The sequence below is a fragment of the Episyrphus balteatus genome, chromosome 1 (assembly GCF_945859705.1).
Source record: "Episyrphus balteatus chromosome 1, idEpiBalt1.1, whole genome shotgun sequence".
NCBI lineage: Eukaryota > Metazoa > Arthropoda > Insecta > Diptera > Syrphidae > Episyrphus > Episyrphus balteatus.
Window position 1 is genome coordinate 120,430,916 of NC_079134.1, and position 25,933 is coordinate 120,456,848.

General features: G+C 30.4%; 1 protein-coding gene across 1 annotated transcript in view; it reads right to left on the reverse strand.

The window, feature by feature from the left end:
* The window catches only part of LOC129921057 (uncharacterized), a 94,631-nt gene that overhangs the window by 54,586 nt on the left and 14,112 nt on the right, over positions 1 to 25,933 (reverse strand). The window contains exon 10 of the mRNA XM_056002693.1: positions 25,800 to 25,883. Coding sequence (XP_055858668.1) covers positions 25,800 to 25,883 — 84 coding nt within the window. The remainder of the gene's footprint in view (positions 1 to 25,799; positions 25,884 to 25,933) is intronic.

Genomic DNA, 25,933 nt, shown 5'->3' on the forward strand with positions numbered 1-25,933 from the left:
TTCGTATGTTAAACTTAGAGTAAAAGCTGGTGAGATGGCGCGGCGGGGAAGATGGCGCACCTTAAATATCTTGTACATTTATTGCTCTAAAAATGTATGAAAAGTATTTTTAGCTTTGAAATCGAAGTATTAATGTGCTAATTTTTTTCGAATTTTTGTTTTGCTCTTTTTTTTTTTGTTAGGGAAGAGTGGGGCACTTTTGAACACGGGGCTCATTTGAACACTGCATATAACATTTTCGTTTATCAATCTTTTTAAGAAGTAATTCGATATTTGAACCCGTCAACATGATATCCATAAACGTCAATGACTTTCCTGGGTTATCTCAGCTGGCTTTCAGATTTATTGGTGGATGGTGATTTTTTTAGTGGTTTTGCATTATTTCAGTTTTTTAGTTGTAAGAGTTTAAAAAAAAACGAAATACAATTTTTGTTAGTGGTTAGTAAATTTTAAACTAAATCACAGTGAATTTTTGTATGATTATATTAATGTTAAATATTTATTCAACATTTTATGTCGTTGACACAGTTGGGGTAGATAAATAAGTGTTATTAATAAAATAAAATTTGAAAAATATATTTAAAATTAAAAATTTAAACTTTTTTGTTATATTTATTTTATTTTTAAATTTGAAAAAATCACAACATTTTTGTATTTTAAAATTTAAAAAAGCGACGCGTTTCGGATATTTGTCATCCATCATCGGGCTTAATTTGTTGACCAAAAGTCACTTACACTTATTTATCAATTTACACACAACATGGAGACAACAACACAAAATAAAAAGTTGAGGTAGTTTTGAACAAGTGTGTTGGGGCACTTTTAAACATGTTCAAAACCGCCTGAGTAGTTTGTATTAGATATTTTAAGGAAACTTGAATGTGTTTCATTTAGTAAATCGTAATGTTCTTATAAAAAGAATAATGAAACTACCAATTGTGGGCAAAATTAAAGAAAAAAATGGAAATATGTACAACATTATTGAAGATTTAAAAAAATGCCTGAATTCTTAAAGTTCTACTATAGTACAGGTAAAATAGGCATTTAAAAAAAAAAATTGTTACACCCATGAAACTTGGCAAAAAGTTTGCTTTTAGGATAAGAACCAAGTACATAAAAAGTCTATAAAAAAAAGTTGGGTGGAAGGGTGTTTTTTCGCGGACAAGAGTTTCGCGGACAAGAGTTTCGCGGACAAGAGGGAGGGGGTGAAGGTCAAAAATATACTGAAAAAATTTTTTTGTCGAATATCATCACATGACCCATGTTTTCAAGGTATTTTTTAATGCTGAATCTAATGACATAAAAATAAAGTCAATACGATTGCTCTAAGAAAAGTTATTGCCGATTAAAAACAAGGGTGCTTGTTTTTTGACTTCAACAGGTAAAATATATCCGAAACCCATGTGAAAAACATGCTACACTGATAAAATTCGGGATGAAGGTTTAAGATAAAGCAGGGACAAATAATTTATAAAGTTCTTAAAATTATTTTTGGTGAAAGGTTGTTTTTTTGATGGGTTGAGTTGTGTGTGAAAAAGGTATCATAACAGCTGACTTACATTTAATTAATTTTTAAAACTTGGTGAAAAAGTTTTGCTTGGTATAAGAATTAAGAATCTTTAAAGTGTACAAAATTATCTTGAGTGAAAGGGTGTTTTTTTTTTAAGAAATGACGAAATTCGGTATTAGTACCACAAAAACTGGGAAAAAATTGTTACACCAATGAAAATTGGTAAAAATGTTTGGTTTATAACAGAAACCAAGAATCCAAAAAGTCTATAAAAATATTTTAGGTTAAAGGGTGTTTTTTTGGGAAATAGAGAAAAATCCGCGGTAAGTCCGATAAAATCAGTGGCATAAATGGTAACCTTACGAAATTCATTAAATACATATATTCACTTTCAAATGGGAACTACGAATATTGTAAGTCTATAATTTTTTTTATATGAAAGGGTGTTTTTTTTAGAAGTAAAGAAAATATGGGTATATTTGAAAAAGTGTCTAATACTAGAGTAATATTAGTGGTACCCAATTGAAATTTAGCTGTTATGTTACTTTTAAGATAAGAAACAAGGATGTAAAGTGTCTATAAAAATATCATGGTTAAAAGGGTGTTTTTTTGAGTGAAAACAAAAAATATGGGTCACCCTAATGAAATATGTTAAAAACATTGATTTTGGGATAGAAAGCAAGAATAAAGAGTTTTCATAAGAAGAATTTTGGTGAAAGGGTGTTTTTTTCGAAGAGACGGTAAAATCTGCAATTGGTTCCAAAAAGCCAATATTTAATGAATTTCGTAAGGTTACTATTTATACCACTAATTTTATCAGACTTACCGCGGATTTTTCACTATTTCCCAAAAAAATACCCTTTAACCTAAAATTTTTGTTTAGACTGTTCGGGTTCTTGGGTTTTTATTATAAATGAAACATTTTTACCAATTTTCATTGGTGAAACAATTTTTTCCTAGTTTTTTTGAGTTTTTATTATTTTTTGGTTCCTTGAATATGATATAAAAGTCAATTTTGAGTTTATGTAGGTTCTTATTAAAAACCTAATAAAAAGCTAAGTGTTATTTATTTGTTACAACGAAACTAATACTGCTGTTCAAAAGTGCCCATTTTATGTTCAAAGCTGCCCCATGCATGGGGCACTTTTGAACATAAGAGCCTATATTGGTTAAACATCAAAATTTAATATAAATATTTCGTCTAACTAACCAAATGTTATTTGAAATCGAAGTTCAGTGTTACTGTTCAATGTTAGTAAACTTTACAGATCAAGAAAACGAATATATTTCGTTCAAGCCGTTGCGAAAGGAAAAAGTGTTCAAATGTGCCCCACTCTCCCCTACTATATTTTGTGAGTCGCTGGGGTCTTAGATGCCCTTGATACACCAATACATACAAGAGAGTATAAGTTATGCATTGCATGTGAAATCTGAGCTCTAGTGCTATCTGCTTTTTGTGAGCGCTAACGAATAGGTATTATGCGGAAAAGGGTGAGATGGCGCAGTTTTTTGCTGGTGAAATGGCGCATTCCGTACTAGAATTTTGTACTTGAGTATAGTGTTAGCATATGCCATATCACCCTCAAAATATTTTTTTTAAAGTAATTCAGCCATGTTTAAGTTTTCATTAAAACAAACAATTTAGAATGAGGTAGTGTAAGTGAACTTTTTAAACGTTTGCATTGATATAATTTGTATCTATTGCTTCGTTGACATAGGGTAAGGTGGTATAAGAGTGCGCATTTTAGACAAAACACCAAATAAAACAATAACAAAAAGAATTTAACTACTTTTTTATATATAGTTTTTAGTTTATAATCAAAGCAACGAAAAAAACTTAAAACTGGTAACAAAAATGTATTAATTCAATAGTTATAAACAAAATACCACATTAGGTCATTTGCGCACTCTTATACATCCTATTGTGTAAGAGTGCGCGGCTTAGTTTGTAAGAGTGCGCAGCTGCGTATAGGTGTAAATTCGCACAAAAGTCGCAAATAAAACTGCCTATCTTTAAATAAACAGAGTATTTTTCAACCCATCACTCCTTGCATGAGGAACAATCAATTTAGTCTTCGATTAATGGTTCCCAGAAAATTTCAATATTTCCTAGTTACTTTCATTCGCTTGTTTTTTGTAAAACTTGTATTTTGTTTCTTTTTGGTTGGAATTGCTTTTTCTAGCTGCTGTTTGCTGGTATATGGACAAATGCCAGTTATTTTGAAGCCTTGGATAGCATTTACTGCTCTTATAACCCGCGCACTCTTATACATCATCATGGTGCGCACTCTTACACGTTCAGACATTTAATCGAAGAATATATATGTATTTCACAATGCACTTTATGACCAATCTTATGTGTTCCTCAAATGTTTCTTTTTGTCGACTTTTCAATATCCCATACTTTGTTTATTGTAATTTTTTGTTGTTTAGTGGAAAATTTAATTTCTTTGGCAAGAAAAATTAGAAAAAAAAGTGCTAAAAAACTTAAACTTAACTAGCACCTTTGTTTACAAACACATTTGCATGAAATTTTGACTGCAGATCAAGCTCACTTAGATCTTTCCAAAATAAGTGCATTCAGTCTTATATTCCCTTTCAAACCGTAGAAAATCGCTTTGCGCACTCTTATCAACCGCGCACTCTTATACCATCCTACCCTATACATACAACATAATTTTAACTTTAAAACAGCTAAAAACTAAATAGCTTCAAATTTAATACTAGTTTAATAAGACTTTTTGGTAAAACACATTGGTTTTTACGTGCATTTTTATCTTTTAGTTTTTTTTTTTTTTTTTACTAAAAAATAGACTTCAACTTTTGTGCTCTCAGCTTAAAACATTTCTTATACAATGTTATTAATAGTACCTACAATCATTATTTTTTCATTTGGTGTGTAATTTGAAAATATCAAAACATTTTCTCAAGATTTTTGTAATTTTTTCGTGAAAAAAAATAAAAAAAAAAAAAGTTTGATGCCGAAACTTATGAATGCCAAAACTCATAAGGTGATTCTAAAGAAAAACAAGTTTAGGTAGGCTGTCCTAAATCCACCTTGTTGCTTTGAGGAATGTAATCATGTCTTTGATCGTAGATTCTGAGATTTTATCAATGTCAGTAAAAAATTCACTCCCCAAAGAAAGTACTCTATTCCTAGCGATAGCGAGGGCAGGACATTGGCATAGAAAATGAAAGACCGTTTCTTTTTCTTGTTTGTCCAAACAGCTGCGACAACAAGTATTGTGTGGTATATCCAGCTTTGTTTCTTTTAGTCTTAAAGCGCCGCAAAACACCTGATATTTAATATAAGGGTCTAGGGGTAAGAGGTGCAAGAGAACGTTTAGTGGAAGGCTCCAGTCGTTCTTACGCTTGCTGTTCTCTGGACTTACTTAAGTTTGTTAATGTTATATGTCTTACTTAGTGCAGGCCGAAAAATGACCCTAGGCTGAAAGGAAAGCTCTATATTAGGGTGGGTCAAAAAATCGAAATTCTTTTTTTTTTTATTTTGTACTCCAAAATTTGATTGCTAAACACCTCTAGAATATACACACCACATATGAGCTCTTTATATTAATGGGAAGGTCCTCCGCTTCGCAATTTTCCATTTTTACATCAAGCTTCTACTAAAAAAAGTTATTTTTTTATCAATTGACTTTTTGGCAAATTTCTTTAAAAAGGCCTCGGACACTTTTTTCGTTTATCTAACCGTTTAATAGATATATTTGAGGTCCAAAAATCCAGAAAATATTTAAAAATTCGTTTTTTGTTCTTAATTTTGTAAAAAATTGAAAAATTATAATAATCAAACCCGCAAGACATATTCTTGTAGGAAATTGATGGCTTCACAGAAAAGGTCTTGTTAACTTTTTTCATTAATCTAACCATTCTAAAGATATTCGAGGTCAAAATTAAAAAAAAAAATATAAAAACATTTTTTACTTTTAAAAATTAAATTAAGGAACTTTTTTCATTAATCTAACCATTCTAAAGATATTCGAGGTCAAAGTTAAAAAAAAATATAAAAAACATTTTTTACTTTTAAAAATTTTCCAATTCACTAAAAATTCATTATATTCAAATTAGCAAGATGTATTCTTGTAGGGGCTTAAACGTTCTACAAAAAATTACATAACATAAAATTTATTGCTTTAAGAGTTTAGAAGATATTCGTATCCAAACCAATGCCCACTGATTTCAATAGTTATCTTATGACCCGTATGCATTTCGATTTGGATACGGATACGAATATATCTTCTAAACGGTTAAAGCAATCAATTTTATGTCAAGGAATTTTGTGTAGAACGTTTAAGCCCCTACAAGAATACATCTTGATAATTTGAAAATAATGAATTTTCAGTGAATTGGAACATTTTTTAAAGATTTTCTGGATTTTCGGACCTCAAATATCTATTAAACGGTTAGATAAACGAAAAAAGTGTCCGAGGCTTTTTTTGTACAACGTTCAATTTCAATTTTTTTTTAGTAGAAGCTTGATGTAAAAATGAAAAATTGCGAAGCGGAGGCCCTTCCAATTAATATAAACAGCTCATATTTGGTGTGTATATTCTAGAGGTGTCTAGCAATCAAATTTTTGGAGTACAAAATCAAAAAAAAAGAATTTCGATGTTTTTGACCCACCCTACTCTATATGCTTGTTTTTCACCCGGTTCATAATGTAGGATATTCTTCAAGAGATATGTGAGCAAATTGGCGTCAGCTGAAAAGTGGAGGAGTTGGGGGTCCTATTCGATATCATGATAATCTTCGAAAATAGGAAGAATTCTACAGTTTCCTATAATGAGGTGGTAAAATATCATATTTTTCCTACTTCACCTGCTTTTTAACAAATTTTAAAAAGATTTATTGAGAATTTTATTGCGTTTGTAGTAAATTTAAGTTTTTTTAACTACCTACCACTTACCAATTTTTATAACTTGTTTTCAATTAAAAAAAATAATGAAAAACACCATCTTGAGTGCATTAATCGTGGTTTGAAAACAAAACTCTGGGTGCCTGGGTTTGTCCACAAACGGAGAGTCCCTGCCAAATTTCATAAATCAGTACAGGTTTCTGTAGTATCATTAAAACTAAATAAACATACCTACACAGTCGTCTCTTAGACTCTTAAAATGAAAACTTTTCCATTCTTTCCATGAATCGCGAATGATAATTTCAACGTCATATTATTTCCAACCTACCTACTTGAAATACACCAGATTATATTTATCTAAAGAGTTAAAACACAAACAATATTGCGACTTAATCACGTGAAGCGAAGTGTTCTTGCACTTCATTTTATATACTGTATACATATTTTGTTTAAGGATGAAAAGATGCATCGTTTCTGATCTATAGGCTAATTGGATAACAATCTTAATCTGAGTAATTATAGTATGAAAACAGCTTATGGGAGAACCCATCTAATTAATTCTAATGAATGAAATTACCAAGGATTTGTACACTTCGTGTATCGCATGTATCGAGAATCATCTTACTGTGATATGGAAGCTTCATTCATATAATATTATATCAAATTGAAATAATTTCTTGCAAAAATAAGACCGTTGTGTTTAGAATTAAAAAATCAAAAAAAAAAAAAAAAAAAACAACAATCTTGAAGGATATTTCAGGATTTTATTTTTTTAATTTGTTTCAGTTATGTGTTTGAGACAGTGTAAATGAACATAAATTGAGTTTGCACACGCAGAGAGAAGATTAAAATTTTGTATCCATTTATCATGAAGGGAGATTAAAGTAAAATTGTCAGAGGGCACAGTAAGTTACTAGACTTTGAATACAATTTACGAGGAGTGGGTATTTTTGTGATAAGATATAATTTGTAGTTTTTTTTTATTATCATAAAGCTTGTATTCAGTTTAAAAGATTATAAAAAAAAAAAGCTTTAGAATTGCATAATGAAAGTGTTGTTTTCTTTGAATTTGTTGTGTTTGCATATTTAAATTATTTTTAGTTAATTAATTAATTGATTAATTGACATGATGTCAACAATTACACTAGTTTACAAAAAAAATAAAAAAAATTTGGACACCATGTGTCGTTACAGGTACTTTTCATATATATACAGGGTGTCCCACAGTCACCGCCCCAAATGAAAACCATGAATTCCTGAAGTCATTTTAAGTCGAAAAACTTAAGAGTTAGTTTTCTAGTTTTCGTCCCGTTTTCGAGTTACCACGGTTTTTATGATTTTTGCTCTCTTGTCCTTTAACTGGCCTTATCTTTGCCAAACTACCTTTGATTTGAAAGATTTTTTTTACAACCAATCAAGAATTTATTACAGTTTAAGTTTGTCTCAAAACATTTTTTTCTGCGGACAACCGTTTCTCCACAATTTTGCACCAAACTCAATTTTCTTCGTTTTTTAAGTTGTTTTTTACACTTTCATATCATTTTAGGCAAAAAAAATACGTTAATAAGTATTAATATTTTGTGCTTTTTATTAAAGCCCAATTTATTTTCATAAAAAAAATAAGTTTTATTTCATAAAAAAGGCTACTGAAAGTAATTAAAAAAAAATAAACAAACTGAGTGAATTAAAAAAAAAAAATAATTTTTAAATAAAAAATTAATTTAAATGAGTTAAAAACTTTTTCTGAGCTATTGTGGTTAAGAAAAGAACAAATAGATAAAGCATAGATAGTATATGTATGTATATTTGAGATATGAATTTTCAAAGTTTTTTGTTGTTCTTTTTTCCAAACTACTAAGTATTCGGGCTATATCTTGAGTGATAAACGACTAATCTGAACAGAACAGAGCCGGCGACTGAAAGCTGAGTAAATAAGCAACAAACGCTAAAACAACTTTTCTGGGTCACTTCAGATTTTTACGTGCAATGTATTAAAAACATTTTTTTAAAAATCGCGTTTTTAAAGAAAATTTCTGCAAAAAAAACTTTATTACTGAAAGAAAAAATCTAAAATCTTTCAAATCCTCATAGTTTTAAATTTTTTGTGTATCGTACACTTTCTGGCAAAGTTAAAAAGATATCAAAATCTATGGATAATTTATAAAGATATGACCATTTTTGTAACGATCAGTATTTTCGACTTTTTTTGTTACTTTCTGAGTTTTTGTCTATAACTTGAAAAGCAAGCCGAATTTAAAAATTTTTATTAAGGAATTTTTTGTAGATAATTAAATTTTCATCGATGTGTACCCTTTAAAAAAAAATTAAAATTGAAATATTGTAAAAAACTTAAGAAAAACTATTCATAAAAGAGAAAAAAAAAAACGAAATATTTGATGTTTTTACTAAATGGTCTATTTTTATAATTTGAACATTTATAAATAGTAAACATGTAAAGGAGAAAAGAAGATACTTTATTTTTCAACATAATGGTCACAAAAACTGAATACGGCTAAAATTGGATAAAATATGGACTTTCAAAATCTACTGTTTTTGGTCTTTTTGAACCATTTTTCTTCAATACATTTTAGAAGTTGTAATAAGGAGTTTTGTATTTCTTTATTTTTATCAATTTATGCCTCTATTTTCTAAAAAATAATCTCAATATCCTAAATCCCGAAACTATTGTAACCCAACATCGTAAATTTTAAAATTAATAATGTAAATCGAAAGGGCTTTAGCTATAATAAAACACGTATTTTTTAAAAATTCAATAAATTCATTATTTGCTTAGTTATTTCGAAATTTACGCAGTAAAAAAAAAAGTTTAAATAATTTATTTTTGTATATAAATGCAAAAATTCAAACAAAAAGCTATCTAATATTTATTTTTAGGCGCATTCCTAAAAACTATTGGGGCTATTTATTAGAAATATGGCGCATTATTTCGAAAAAGCAATTCTTAAAGATTATGTAAGAAGCTTTAAAAGATTAGAAATATGTTTTTTACAGCTTTTGGGCAATCTTTTTCGGTTTGTTACAGAAATGTTACATGGGGCTACAATGGGTTAAACTTATATTTTCTAGACCTGGAATAGACATAGAATATTAATTTGTTACCATCATACGGTTATACTTAACAGAAAATAAGTTATTAGGTTTTTTATCAGAAAAATACACTTCAAAATGCTTTAAAGCGGTCTGGCCGGAGAAAACTTCTGGTACCCACATTTTTGAAATCAGGGGATTTTTATATGATTTTTTTGTGTATCATTTATTCGGTTATACCAAAAAACCAAAATTTGATTTTTTACTGCACTTTGGGCAAGGGAAAGCTGAAAAAGATCACTGCCAGACTTTTTGCGTTGACATACTGTGGTCCATATCTAGATATGTACACACTCGAATTCCGGTTATACCAAAACTGCCAAAATATGCTGCCGGCTCTCGATCTATTCGGTATGATAAGGCAATTGTCTCCAGCAAATAAGGTGGAAGAAGCATGGACTCGGTTGTAGACAGATAGAGCGCGCAGGGATCGCAATCAACAAGGGATACAACACTGGAACCAACTGGCAAAGAATAGAGCTGTCTGGAGACTGGAGAGGCTTGCCAATTGAGGCCCAAATGCATAATATCGTTTTATGGCACTGTTTACCGTTAGTAATTTAGTGCTTAGAATATGTTAAGGTACACCTCTGAGTTCCGAATTTCAAGTGTTTTATGTTAGCGATGGAATTCTTAAACAAACTTGTTGGGTAAATACTTAAATCCCCAAAATTGTTTTTGATATAAACAAAATACGTCTGCATGTTGCTCTATTTTGTAGGTTTTTGACTACGAATGTGCAGAAAGTAAATAAATGAACTGTGTTTTTATATACTAAATTCATAAAAACAAATTGCCACATTTCAAGTACAAGATGGGTTATGATATGAAGTGAAGTAAATATTATCATGTCTCCCAAATCCTTTATTTTTTTTAATGGTCCAGATTATAAGCATCCATGTTCGTAGGTATACACAAAACAAGATGCAATCTGACCTTCTATTCAACAACACTCTGGAAAGCTTAAATAGACCTGTGTGATGGGCCGTTCGGTCGGTCGGTCGGTCGGTCGTCTCTACTCTTGGAAGCCTGAGCAAAAGCTAAGCATTTCGAAAAATTGTTTGTTTGCATGTTTACCCGAGACTCCATAGTTGGTAGTAGTAAATAAGATAAAACCAGGATTTTCCAGTGGCTGTATAAATTAATAGTGTGCAAAGTAAGTTGATAAAGATGACTGTCAGTACACATAAACATCTCTACAATATTCAACAAACCGGATGGGAAGACGAACAAAGTCAACGATTGGGGTTGAGGCGAGTTGGGTGCGATGATGGGCGTTTGTTGGGTGTTGGAGTATGAATATCTCTATCCCTATGCATATTGACGACGACGCTGGCTGGCTGGGCTAAGGAAACTTTCAAAGAATATTGCCGGTGAAAATTATAATTTAAAGTCGGTAATTTGTTATTCAAGTTGGATGGGTCCTGCTGCTACTATACACTATTATACTGCTGCTGCTTTTGCTCTTGTTGTTGTTGTTGCTTGTTTCTTTTTGTAGATATTAAAGTATACGTATAGAGAAGAGAAGGGAGGAGGAGCAGAGTGGTTGTCAAGGTGGGTGGTATGGCTTTTGATGAGAACAAAGACAACAAAGTATGAATAGAGCCCATTGGCATTCATCCGAGGTGAAAGAATGAGGGTGCCAGAAAAGATCAAAAGCGTGCACTCAATTTAACTTTGCGTTCACTTTTGCTATTTTACCCAAGTGGATTTGCCTTGCCTTGCCTTGCCTTGCCTTGCCGCAAAGTCTTTTCTTGCATTTTGCCATATAAAATTTGTTGTTATTTTTATGTAAACCTCAAGTCGGTACAACAGATGCTTCTTTTATTTTCATTTGGTTTGTAAAGATGATCTGTGATTCGAAGGAACTGTAGTTTATTTTTTTTTTGCAAGCATTTCTTACAACGAAAAAAAAAAAAAAAACTGTGTACCTTTTGGTTAGGTTAATTCAAATATACTAAAGATTTAAATGGTTGGTGAGAGGATAGAAAGTGCAAAATACTCTTTGAAAGTCCTTGACCATAATCTCAATTGAATTTGTAAAAGAAAGCATTTTTTTGTAAACAGGAATTGTTGACAACATTGTCGTTGGAGAGGGGGTTTTATAAATCCTGTCCATTCGGAAATAAATACTTCATTATTTCATTCATGCATTATATGCATTAAAGATTTTGGAAATGCTTAACATTAACTATGATTTGCAGGAATATTATTGGATTCATTGAAAACCTGCCATCATAAAAAATATTCCTTTCTCAACACAAAAATTGTGAAGTTTGAACCAAAAACTTCATTAAATCACAGAAACTATATAATTTTTTTATTTTAATAGACAAGGTAAACGCAGATTAAATTAAAAAAATAATTTAATTATACTCGTAGGTAAGTGTAATACAAATCATTCATAGACAAAAAGAAATCAAATACAATTTCACAAAAGCAAAAGATTTGTTTCATCTCAAAGAAAATATAAGCAAGGAAAATATAAGTGAAGGAATTTTAATTAAAAAAATATTGTAAAAAAATATAATAATGTCAGTTTAGAAGCAACAGTGATGGGTTTCTAAAACGAATAAATATAATTTCTTTGAATTTTATTTTTATTAGCTTTTTTCATTTCAATTAAATAATATTATTTTTGAAAGTCTTTTAGTTTTCTTTTTGTAGGTACTCCTTTAAACAGTTTTTTTTTTTTTTTTTTTTTGACGTTATAACGTCTTATAAATCGATGAACCATGGCAGCCAAAAAAGTGACGCCATTTTCTAACGTTACACTCTCGCGGCAAAAATTTCTCGGCGAAAATTTCAATTAAAAATAAACTATTAGAGATACAAAAATCTTCTATAGCTTATTTGAAAGATAATAACCTAAAGCTTAATCTAAATGAAGGATTTTTAAAAAATCCGTCATTTAATAGGGTAAACATGGGTAAAACGGAAAGATGAAATTTGGGCTAAAATCTAAACGCGAAGTTGTAGAGAGTTGATTTTTTTTTTTTGCTACAGATAGATGAGACTAGTTTAAAAATAACTGCATTTAAGAAAAAATTCTTAAAAATTTTGAAACTAAGCTATAACGTTTTGTTTGAAAGTTGTACACGTGTTGGGGCTATGACAAAATGATGATTTTGGGTAGGGAAAATTTGTTTTGACAATTCTAAAAGTGCCAGGTGAAAGATGAGGGAAAAAAAAAGTTGGCGTCTGATACGGATTTTTTTCCAACACTCTGCGTTTCAAAATATTAATTTTTGAAAAACACCTTGTTTTTCATGGGTATTTTTGGGTAGTTTTTGATTTTTAGCTTTTTTTGGAGCGTTCAAAAAATCTCAAACTTATAGGACATGTAGGTTTTGGTCTTATGCAAAAAATTTGGAATCGTTTAGTGAGTTTTGACTGAATAACGGAAGAAACAAGTTTTTAAAAAACACGTTTTTTTACCGTTTGTAACCGATTTTCATCGTTTTTTATTTTTATCTTTTTTTCTTCAATAGATACAGGAATAAAGTATATCGAGTAATGATAGACCATGACTACGACTATATGTGTGCGAAGTTTCAATCATTTTCGTAAACACAATTTTGAGATAACGGTAAAATTAAATTTTAGAACTCAACAGGTTATAACTTTTGACCAAGAGAAGATAGAAATTTTATTACTTTTATGAGCATCCTGATACAATTACCTTTCATTTGGTATATCACACATAACGGTAGACTAACTACAAGCTACACAATGTTAAATCAAGAAACTTGCGAAAAACCTCAAAACACCAGTGGAGATCTGTTGCCCCCCGAACAGCCACCAGTGTGGGAAGTACCGTAATCTCAGTCTGGAAATTCGACATGGTTGACTTTAAAAAATTCTAACTTCTCTTGTAGGCATCTTTGAAATGAGATTGATACGTCATATGAAAGTTGAAATAATAAGCGTTCACATGGTATATATTTTTTATAGGTTGTCAAACAAAAAAATTAATTCCATAGCCTGAGAACATAAAAATAAATGTTTTTTTTTGCTTTTTTTAATGAAATTTGATCGAGTTCAAAAAATTATAGCTCTTTTTGTAGATGTCTCATAGACCTGATCGATATATATATTTTATAGGTTGTTAGGGAAAAAAATGGAATTAATGACGTGAGAAGATAAAAATTTTGCTTTTTTTTGATGAAAATTATTGTTTTCAATAAATTATATTTATACTTTTTGTGCATTGTAAAAATTTAAAAATGGTTTTATTCTTAAGAAGAAATACTTGGCTTTTAAATTGCATAATTTTTTTTGTAAGCTTTTAAAATAAAAAAAATTAATATAATGAGAAAATAAAAAAAGTATTTTTTTTTAGCTTTTTCTTGTAAATTATGATTGTTTGTAATAAGTTAACGATTCAATTCACTCATTTTAAACAAGAGCACACAACCTGTTTTCTGACGACGTTATCACGTAAAATCATCGTCCGTAAACCGGCTTTACAGACAACCTCTTTTATTAATTTGCTTGTAGTACCGTAGATCTAAGCAAAAAAAGAGTCACACTAATTCCGACAAAAATTATTTATAGCGCAAAATGTAGGTGACCATTTGTTCATTAATTACATAAATTGTGTAATTGTTTAACAGTACGAATGTCGATTTAAGATATTTTGATAAGGAAGAACTCACCTACGCTTTGCGCCATAAATCATTTTTGTCGGAACTTGTTTGGCCTCAAATGCTATTTCTACGGTTTGATACACAGTACACATAATTAGGTAATATCTTCCGAACGTTGTCAAAAAACGGAGTCGGCCTTTAATTTTTATATATTGAATCGCAGTAAACAGGAAATTTGTTTTTGTTTTAATTTATAAAATGTCATTTAAAAACATTATAAATTGAAAAATAACAAATTTTGTTGGTGCTTCTTGTCAGAAAATGGTCAAATATTATATTAAAAAATTAGCTATGTGCGTGATTTATCCGGTTTTTGTGCGTTTTTCGTCGGTAATTTAAAAGTAAAAAAAAATTGGCAAGGTCTCAAATTTTGTCAAATTTGACGATCAAATTTTTACAACGTGCGGAAGATATTACCTATTGATAGGCTCTCAGGTCAAAAGAAAATTGAGTCGAAACCGCTATTACGGTGGCATTTTTGTTACTGAAACAATATAACGGAGTTAAGAAATTAATTTCAAATTTTCTCATGATTTTTGTTGAAAATTAACCAATCTGGCAACACTATTTTTTTGTTTTGGTTTCTCTATGTATTTTACTTTTGTAATAGTACAAGTTCTTTAAACGAATCATATACAGCCATGGCCAAAAGTATTAGGCACCCCAAAAAAAAATGTTTTTTTGAATACTGGAAGTAACTGAAGCAAATTGTACAAAACTTTAAGTATTCACAGTTAGAAGGCTTCAGTATATACTAGAGTCATGGTCTCACTCATCTGAAAACAAGAACTTCCTTCGAGATATAGTGAGAATGCGTGGAGAAAAAATTACTTGTATTCAAATCCTTCTACCTGTTTTTTGCAACAATATATTCCAAAGAAATTTGGTGCTGAAGAAGAAGCATCATTTCCTTAATACAGTGGAGGAAAAATTAAGACTTTGGGTTTCATTCTTCCCGACTTATTTAAAAATTAGTGATAAAAAATAGTGAAATCGGCCCAATACCACATTCAAACAATATGAGAACCAATGGATAAATTGTTAAAGTTGTATATATTTAAGAGACCCACGTGCATTATGACTAATTTCAGCCAAAAAAAATGGAAAATGAAAAAAATCCGCGCTTCCAGTATTCAAAAAAGCATTTTTTTGGGGTGCCTAATACTTTTGGCCAAGGCTGTACGTATTAATACATTATTATAGCATGTATCATCCTTATTTGTCTGCCATTCTGGCAGTTGCAATTTCGAATTTAAAAAGAAAAGACGTTTAATTAACGAAATTTTCCATACAAAAATAGCACAACAAAAACTTGAACGTTGTTGTTTTTGTTTTAAAACCTATTTTCTGATGTTTTTTTCTTGAATGGTCGCTGTTGACTTTGGAGACTTCAAATTTGTTCGTTTCGCTTCAGCTGCGTACCTACTAGGCTTAAACGATGAATGATCCAAGAAAAGTTCAAAAGTCAATTTTAGGTAAAATTAGATCAGCTAGGAGTTTTTTGAACATATTTTGCTATGGGTTGTTATTGTGACCGCTACAGTATGAAAAACCGTGAAATTTTTAAATTTATCATCATATTAGAATGCAGAATAGGAATAACCTCATTTATAATTACATAATAGAAAAACACAATGTTGAATTAGAAGGTTAGAGTCTAAGTCTGAAAATTTTTATTAGCAGTTTTAGTAAAAACAATAAAACAGAGATAAGAAGGAAAAGCTTCCAAAGGCTTTTAAGATTTCTTACTACAAATGAAACATGGCTTGAAAACGAATTATCTCTTTCAATAAATAAAATGCATAAGTTGCTAGCATCTTTTGTAAAAAATTGTGGAAATATTTGTTCTAAATCTTAGAGCATTTAGTATGGGACGACCAGTTAAAGATTCTAATGCATTAATTTTGAAAGACTTTAAGTGCAAGATGTAACTAAATGACTAAAAAGTATAACATCTGAAGAGCTTATAGAGACTTTTGCGAAGAGAGATGTATCAAACTTAATCAAAGAACTAGCCACTTCAGCAGAATTACCAAACGCAAAGATTAAGAAAAACAACAATAAGTTGTTCCTCACCCAAAAAAGTCCCCTAACAAGTGTTATGCATTATCGTTTAGGTAATAAAATGTATTACTATAGTCAGAGTTTGTACGAGTTTAGCGAAAAATATTATATATGTAGGAAATACTTATCCTTCAATCATCTTGTTCAAAAAGCCCACAAGGATTTTATCTGCCAAACTTATAAAAATACTGAGATGCTGAAATTTACCTAGCCTAGCCAATTTCAACGAAATGAGACACTGACGGAAGTTCGCCACAAAGCCGTTACAAACAAACTTTAAACGATTTGGAATATAGTAACAAAAACCTTTTTATCATAACTTTAGTGCCTTTCCAGCATCACTATAGTGGATTTGATCACAGTGGGGGTTTCATATGGTTTCATGACATTATTCTTCTAAAAACAATATTTTTTTGCAGATATATGTATGCAAAAGTCCAAAGAAATTTTATGTCTGTTAAATATTTCATGGAATCATGATTATTTCGAAAAATCCAGCAAACCTTTCGAAATTATAAATTAAATTATAATCAGATTTCAGAATTACTATACAGAATTGTGCGTACGTACATTCTGATTTTCAAAATTAAGCTTTTTATAGCATTAAACAGCATGTAAATTTGTATATGTATGTATTTTATCTCATAAAATCTTTTATACAATGTAACAAGTTCATCATGGAATAGGTTAGGTAGTCTTTTTCATAAGAGCTCAACCGAAAAACATGCACTGAAACTCTAACTGCATTATTTTTACTTTGTGTTATGTTTTTGGGTATAAAAGCGTAGCGCCAGTGCTCAACAACAACAACATGCACCTACACCATCATTTTGATCTATAGTATAGGGATGTTGATTCAACCAATTGTTCAGACAATACATTTATGAAATTAAACAAAGGTCCAAAATTCAATCAAACTGTTCGAAAATATTATTTCCATCCTAATTACGTATTCTTTGTCCATCTCCATTATGAATGGAACCCAAATTCCCATATGGTAATATGAGATGAAATGACAACGTACGAAATACATATATGTACATATGGATGTATGTGCTGTGCAATGCAGCGCATACATACATAAGGTCGGAGGTATTGGGAAAATGCGGTGTTTGGGCTAAAATCTGATAACAGACATGTGATCACGTGACATCGAAAACATTATATTGAACAATTGTATCTAGCCTTTCATTGAAACAACAAACAAGGATATCCACAAATACCGCATCCGCACATAAATAAATGCATGTATACTATGTATTGTGTATGCGCTTGCACACTAGAAGTCATTAAAATAGGTTCATGAAAAAGGTTCTTCGCAAAAATCATTATTACAAAATCTTTCTTTTTTAAATTCTTGACTTTCTCCCAAGTCAATACAGAATAAAATGCACGACTGGGATCGCATGTTCTTGCTCTTATGGTAAAAGTAACTCTAATGTTAAAGATTTTTACTGAACACAAATAGGGAAAATTTTAAATTTGGTATTTTTAAGGAGTTTCGTAAAAAAAAAAATCTGTTTTCATAATTAATTAAACACTGTTTTCAATGACCTTTTACACAAAACCAAGTTTTCCATTTGATTTCTTGCCGTTATAGCCGTTTTTTTTTTAATAATTTTTTTTTAACATTTATCAAAAAACACATAAAAACGAACACATAAAAACGAACACATAAAACCGAAATTTTGAAAAAATTCATCAATCCGTTTTCAAAAAAAAAAAAAGGATTTTTCAAAAATTTTTTAATTTTTTAAAAATCCAAAAATGTGTTTTTTGAAACTAAAAAAAAAATTATATAATGATTGCTTTAAAGTTTCTGTATAATAATTTTGGTCCAAATCTGCTTTGTCGTTTACAAGAAATTCATAAATCAAAAAAACCGTTCTATGGCAGGTACCGTTATTAACGGTAGAATTTTTTTTTTAATTTCTATAGGAACCTTTTATGTAATACACTGCACACCAGTGGTACCACTTTACTTCAATTGAAGTAGATCTACTTCTTTTTTTCAAAAAAAAAATTAAATCTACTTCCTACTTCGCACCATCACGAAAATAACGAATTCTACTTCATTTTAAAATCTCTGTTACAATCTACTTCAAATTATCAAAATATAAGCCAATTCTACTTATTTTTGCAGAAAACCAAATATTTGACTAAAAATTGTTATAAAATAATGTATTGAAATAATATTTATACCGAAAATATAGAGTTTGAAGGAATTCAAATTTTTGGTTTTAGTTGTTTTTACTAATTAAATTATTTAACTTAAATAAATTTAAGAAAATAATTTTTTTTTGAGATGGATTTTTATTAAAAATGATATTTTGAAATCTACTTCGATTTTTCTCAATCTACTTCCATTTTTTCTTCAAATCTACTTCGACTTTTTTTCTGCAAGTGGTAACGCTGCTGCACACAAATATTTTAATCAAAATCCTTAGAGCCGTTTTTGAAAAAAACTGTATGACATGTACCGTTAGTTTTGGTCTAAAAAAAATTTCAATTAGTCCTCTAGGGAATCATCCAAAACTGTGAAATACCAAGTTTGAAGAAAATCGCTCCATTAGCTTATCCAAGGTACACACAGATAGACAGACAGAATTGCCGGACCCACTTTGTTGGCACTCTCCAGTCTCCATCATCGTAATGGCATGTAAAATTGTTATCTCGAGTTCGATTTTTTTTACGAATCCTAAACTTTCCTTATCGCAAGGAAAAAAAAGTAGTACGTTTTTAAGTTGTCTCCATAAAATAAATCAATAAAATTTTCGTGCGACAAAATGTTTTTCATTTTTTGGGAGATCGAGGGAACCCAACTTTAGGTTGGTTCGGTGTTCATTGTTTCATTGTGGACCATTTTAACAAAAAATAATTTATGCAACATTTTTAGAATAGCTTTTGAATGAAATAATAACAGTCACATGTAAATTTACGTTTTTGAGATTTAAAATAGTGAAAATATAGGGATAAAAGTAATATGTAAACGGGGAAAACAACATACTGGAGAGAAGGACCAGAGCTGCCAATTGGTTTTTCTAAGAAGAAAAAAGGGGCAACACGAGAAAGGAGCGACCAAGAAAATAAAGGGATTAGATAACAACATCACAAAGTTATAAACCTAGAATTACAGCCTACAAACACCAACAATGAAACATCGTAGTAGTAGTGGTTGTCAGGCAAATTACCCGACACACTTAGACCCTTATGGATCCATGTTCGTAGTAGATTCACAAGAGATGCTGAGATTTTCTTTCAATCACTTCTAAAATCTCTACAAGGGCGATGACGAAATCAACTCGGCTCAAAGACAGACTGTACTATTCAATGCCGACACTGAAAGTGAGTATACGCGGAACGAAAAGACTTATGATTAGTATTTGATTTGATTCTTGATACAAGTTCCAAAATTGATAATAGTTTTGATAAAGAAAATCGAAACAAAAGATTTGGAGTCAGTGAAAAATGCCAACAGGTAAACCGTATTTGACTTTTCATTTTTCGTATCGAGGGCAGAAGATCTATCTTTGGCAACATTTTTTTTCTGGGTGTTAACAATAATAAACAGCAAGATCTATTCCAATCTACCTAAACCAAACATGTTATGGTCTCACCTACATGTACATAATAATTAGTATGCGCTTTTTTTTTTAATGTACAGTAGCGTGTCCGTTATCTTCAAAAGTGATCAAAAATCTACACAAATTTTTGAAAAAAATTATAAACCAATAAAATTGCATCAAATATTTTGTAATATATGGTGTTTTTTGAGAAGTAAAAATCGAAATAAAATATAAAAAAATTTAAAGCGGGAAATGAAATATTGAATGTGATTTTTAAAATACCATTTTCCGACCACAATCAATAAAAAATATATGATTTACCCTGAAAGAAAAATTCCTATACAAATTTGTATGGGGACCATACAAAACATACCCACGGGTTAGTGAGCTAAAAAAATGTGTGCTTTAAAAAAAAAATTCTTACAAATGGAGAACTAGAAGTCTACAATAAAATACATCCGAGCTCGCGACCGACTGCAATTGAATAAGACAACCTGCTCTATGCTGACGATTCACTCACATATTGCTAATCCATTTGTACATCAATAGCCGTCCGAAAATTTTGTACTCATATCAGGAAACAAATTCATCGAAATCGAAACACTCTCGTTTGGTCCTCACAAAAACCAACCATGCCTTTAATCAAGTTCACTTTCTGATGAAGAGAAGAAGCGGATTAAGCTAGTTAATGGAGCACTTGGCCTACAAGCAGTTTCTCCGATTAGTGATTCCTTATAGATTTCCTGTATGGTATACCATCTCCAAGACAGCCACAAAGGAGCTACATGGTTTTAAGAGAAAAATTCTGAGAATCTTCACCGGACATTGGGAAAACTGCCCCAAAACTGAACTACATAACAAGAAAAATTACTTTCCATGTTGAATCTATTTACAAGATTGAGAGTGTAGAACAGCCGCTAAACATATACTCACACGGGATAGATAGTCAACAAAATCGATTTTCAATACGACTTACAACACAATGGCTTTGATTTTATTTTAACAGATAATTAATTAACCACACATATAAACATGAAACAGTGTACCTATGATATTTTGAAAAGACTGCCATCGTATTTGTGTTTGATCTCATTATGTGGGATGAAATGACAACGGTATATCGGCAGCGGCACCAGCGGTGTTGGCAGCGGCAGTGGTTGTAGCGGCAGCGAGAGCGTCAGCTCAAACAGGTGAAAATAGGGTTATGGTTAGGTATAGGATTGAACTTTACTGATTAAAGAACTCTTCTCAAAACAAAACCATAAGCACATGTAAATGCCGATTAGTTTTGAGTTATCAAGCATCAGAAATACCAAAGGTTTCTCTCTCTATATATGACACGCATTTCCCTTTTATCGAGAGAATAATATCCCCCACTTCCCCACTCCATAATATACTTTGTATTGAAAATCTGGAGGGCAAAGGTGCAATCTGATTAGCACATGGCTTTAATTAAAATAAATTATTACAATAATTAAGCGTGTAAATTCGCTGATTTAATTGGCACCAGCTAATATTTTCATTAAACTGATTATTATAGTCCGTGCTTTTGAAATTTTACTCGACCCATTCCAACATGTGTGAGGTATGAGGTGGACTTTCATGTCAGAATATAATGATTCCCACAATTTCCAATGAGTGATTGAGCAGCCCATATCATCATCATTGGGTTGGCATAATTCGGTGACATGGGATTGGTGTATGGAGTGACAATTTGCAATAAATCGCAAATTAGTATTGCAAATTGAATCAATAACTGCATCTATGTACATTGGGAATTTAAATTACAAAATTCAAAATTAAATTCCACACTTGAATTATTAGTGGAAATTCTTTTTTTTCTTTCTCTTTTTGGTTATTATTATTATAAATAATATTTTCATTTTTTTTTTTTTTATAGAAATATTGTTGGTGGACATTTTTGAAGGGTTTTACTTTAATTATAATGTCAAATTTATTAAACCAACACTGAAATCATAGCGAAAAGGATAATAGAAACAATATTGCATTTTATTTTTTTTTATAGTTTGGATTTTTTGTCAATTTTTCAAATGTAATTCATTGATTTATTATGTTTTAAATTAATATGAGCATAGGTGAAGCATGAAACTTTATTATCTTCTTATGAATTGGTTATTAAATTTGTAATCGGCTCATCGATGACAAAATTCCAAATGTGCTATTATTAGATAAAGCAATATGAGCCATATTATTACTTTTTTTTTTATTATTAAAATTTAATACATAATGCAAACACTAATGCTTTGAATAAATTTATTTATAAATATGTTGAATACATTCATTGTATTATTATGTAAAGCCTAAAAGATTTTAATTTAATGTTCATAAATAAAACCTAAAGATTAATTTTGAAAGTAAGAAAATTTATACTCAAAGCAATGGAATAAGTTTTTATGAATTGAATTTGCTGATTCTTAATGCACTATGTAAAATTTCATTCAAAAAAAGAATCGACTTCGTGGTGAACTTTTTTGCAAATAACATTCTTTTCAAAACCATATTCGTCATAGCGCAAACAAAAATGGAAGTAAGCCTTGACGTGGTGGAGAAGTCTATATGAAGTCAAACCATGGAGCATAACCGCGGAACTTGTTCGCAGAAGGGTCTCCCAAGGCCGACAGGTCGAAGCGATTTAGTCTGTTGCTTTTTAATGATAGACGTTGATCTGCATCCTTTTAGTTAATCTAATATTACTTTCATAAATGCCAAAAAAAAGGTTGCTATTTCATTTGTTGCTTTCGAGAAAAAAAAAATACTTCTCCATACGTCAATTTTGTTTCTTATTTCAATTAATTGAATTTGAATTTACAATCCGCACTACATAGAAGGACCAGAAGCCACAAGCAAAAAAGAACAGAGGAACTTCGGCTTCTTAAAAGAAAAAAGTAGGATCCATCGAAAAAATAGAATAATGCTATACTAGCAGGAATGTGATACGGAAGTTCTACCTGAGGTAAAGAAGGATATCTTAAGATTACAAACCCGGAACTAAAACCTGCAGAGACTAAGGAAACATCCAAGTTGAGTTGACAGCGATGTTGATATTTGTAAATATGTTGCATAAATCTCATATCGACGCACATAGGAGTATTGTCATCAAAAACCTGGCCATAATTATTTTTCGTGGTTTTTGTTATTATTTCTGTTTAAAATGAGTATTCCTACAAGAAAATACAATATAAACCTAGTTTTGTTATTTTTATTTTTTTACCAAAAACTGATTAATGACCTGTACTCCGCTTGTCGACATTATTTTTTTTTCAAATTTTTTTTCTCATCCCTAATACGCAATTCTCAGTTTCTTTTCTCTCTTTCCCAACCTTAATTAAGATCACCCAAAATAAAATACACTAATAACATTAATAAATTTAATTTAAAAATAAAAAAACCTTGCATAAAGTAAGGAGTATTTTCTATCAGAAAGTGAAAAACTAATTGACCCTCGATTCTCTAAAGAGCACCTAAGAGCACCCAATTTTTGCTGCATTGTGTTAAAGAATATATAAACTAACTCATAAATTTCAATTCATCGGAGAATAACGGGGTATACTAAAACCAAAAATAACCAAAAATATCAAGTTTTTAGATACTAGTTCTAAGCCCGAATTAAAATAGAAAAAAACCATCTAACATTTTCAAAACTTTATTAATATCGTTAATAAATAACTGAAGAAGAATTCTCCATTTAAATTTTTTTAGATTTCTATCACAACACTTCGATATCGCATATAGAATAACACTTACCAAAATACTTCGCATCCAAATAAAAATGAGGTAGATGTAACAGTTAACTTTGAACTCATTTTTTAACAAGACACGATCGAAAAACAAAAAAATGAGTGCAGCATATTGACACATGTTTATTTTACACCCACTTTGCCAAACTTTTTGGTGTCAATTTTGATTTTCAGAAAATCGACTTATGACCAGGTTTTAACTGCAAATACTCCTATGTGCGACGGTTAAACTTCATAACCTCGTAAGTCGTTTTTGCAAGTTTTTCAGAAATCAAAAAACAATATGTTGTGTTTCTTGTTTTTGTATGGGATCTATCAATACGAGCTTTTGAATTTCGTCATTCCTGAAAGATGTTCAAAACAACATAGCTCTGAATTTTCTGAATTGTTTGCATTAATAATATTTTTTCGAATTTTTTGACTTACGAGATTATGAAGTTTAACCGTCGATATGCAAGCTTTATAATGGCGATAATGAAACCAGCCCGCCCAAATTTCATTGCATTATTCAATAAGGACGATAAAGGCTATCATTTCCGTCTCTTCGACCTGGCCAAAGTGAAAGAAGTCATATCCAAATTAAAATCCAATAAAGCTACTATACTATAGCATCAGGCGATGACCTGGTTGCCAAATTTGGTAAGAATGAAGCAAGCCCGCAAAACCGTACTTCTGCATTGTCCAATCCTTAAGAAAGGACACATGGACAATCATCTCCTGAGCAACTTTTCAAAGTTGTTCTTCACAACAAAATTTGTTTGTGATAAATATTTTTTTTTTCATGTGAAGATATTTTGACATTTATTTAATTTTTTTCACAAAACAAGAATCGAATTTGTTGTGCAGCTGTGAATTTTTTTTTTTTTTTTTCATTTCAAAATATCACAGAACGAGAATCGACCCTCAGAGCTGGATAAGGATAAAGCTTTCTGGAAAAGCTTGTTGGTTCAAGTCGCTATTGGCAATGACTGTTTATTTTTGCTAAAACAACCATCTCTTAATGAACCAAGGAAGGCTTGGGGTGGCATCGGCTAACACGTTAGTCAATTGTAAAAGACAAGTTATGGAGCAAAAATATCGTTGTTTTTACTGTCAATCTATGTATTCAAAAAAGAGGCTAATATGCATTCCATTCCTGCTATAGTGGAAAATTTGAGAAATACATTGAAAACTACCTATACGCGCAGGTTAAAATGATTGGAACACATTAGGCATGCTGACGCACTATTAGTTTTAATATATAATAAAGGGACAGAAGAAAAATTAATTTAAAGTGGCGCACTGTGGGCTAGAACGCTATTTTAGCTGGAATTAATTATAGAAATTTCCGCAATGGTCTAAAATTGCATTTAAAGGGAGTTGAAGTTGAACGCATCAAATTCGAAAATAATGTCATTGAACGCGAACAAAAGTTGCTTTTACTAAATATGGAAGGTAAAATGTTAATGCAACTAATAAACCGTTATTTAAAAAGATTAAACTCGTTTTTTTTCATCGTAAGTGTTTTTTTTTTTTTTTTTTATATTTTGATCACCATACTTTCAGAGTTACAGCGAAATAAGTTTGCTCTTGTAGGACATAGTTCTTTATAAAACATAAGCCATATAGGCTAGCTACTTTTTAAAATTATTTCTAGAGTGTGCCTCATCCTGCCTTTTTTTTAAACCTTATGAACATTCGTTTTATATGAAATCGGTGCTAGTAACATACTTTACTTTAAAATTTATACACCAAAGATCAATATAATAACAATTTATAAGCAAATACTATATTTGGATACATTATTTCATTGATAAACTAGCAAAATTTTGACAATCGACCTGATTTACTAGTTGAGATCGTGTACGCCACCTGAAATAAGCGCACACGAGTAAGATATTCTTTTAAGATAAATTTTTAAATCTAAACAACCTAAAATTTGTTATCCAAAATTATCGACAAATACCCTATCCTAATATTTAGCATTAGTTTCAAAATTTCTTTAGATTTTCTAAAATAAAAAAAAAAAAACGGCAAAATATATCCTTATTTTCATACAAATAGCGCTTTTTTCAAATATTGATTACTGAGAAGTATAGGGCTATTTTAATGGAGAAGTCTGCATTAAAATCTACAAATATCAGTCGGCGATAATTCTGTCTAATGTTTGATTGTAGTTCATAGTAAGGTTCTTAGCAAAAAAAAAGTATTCTATAGTACAAGTCGAAACACCCCGCGGAATTAGTTTCTTTATCACTTCAAATTGATATTATGTATTTTAAATTCACTTACCGACTAGAGCTAAAATCACTGTCAATAAAGGAGCTATTGGGAATCTTGCAGTTACATTGAATTCCAGCATTTGAAGTAAGTCAACTAAAACAAAAAAAATAATAAGATTGCATGATTCAAGAATTTGCATGAGA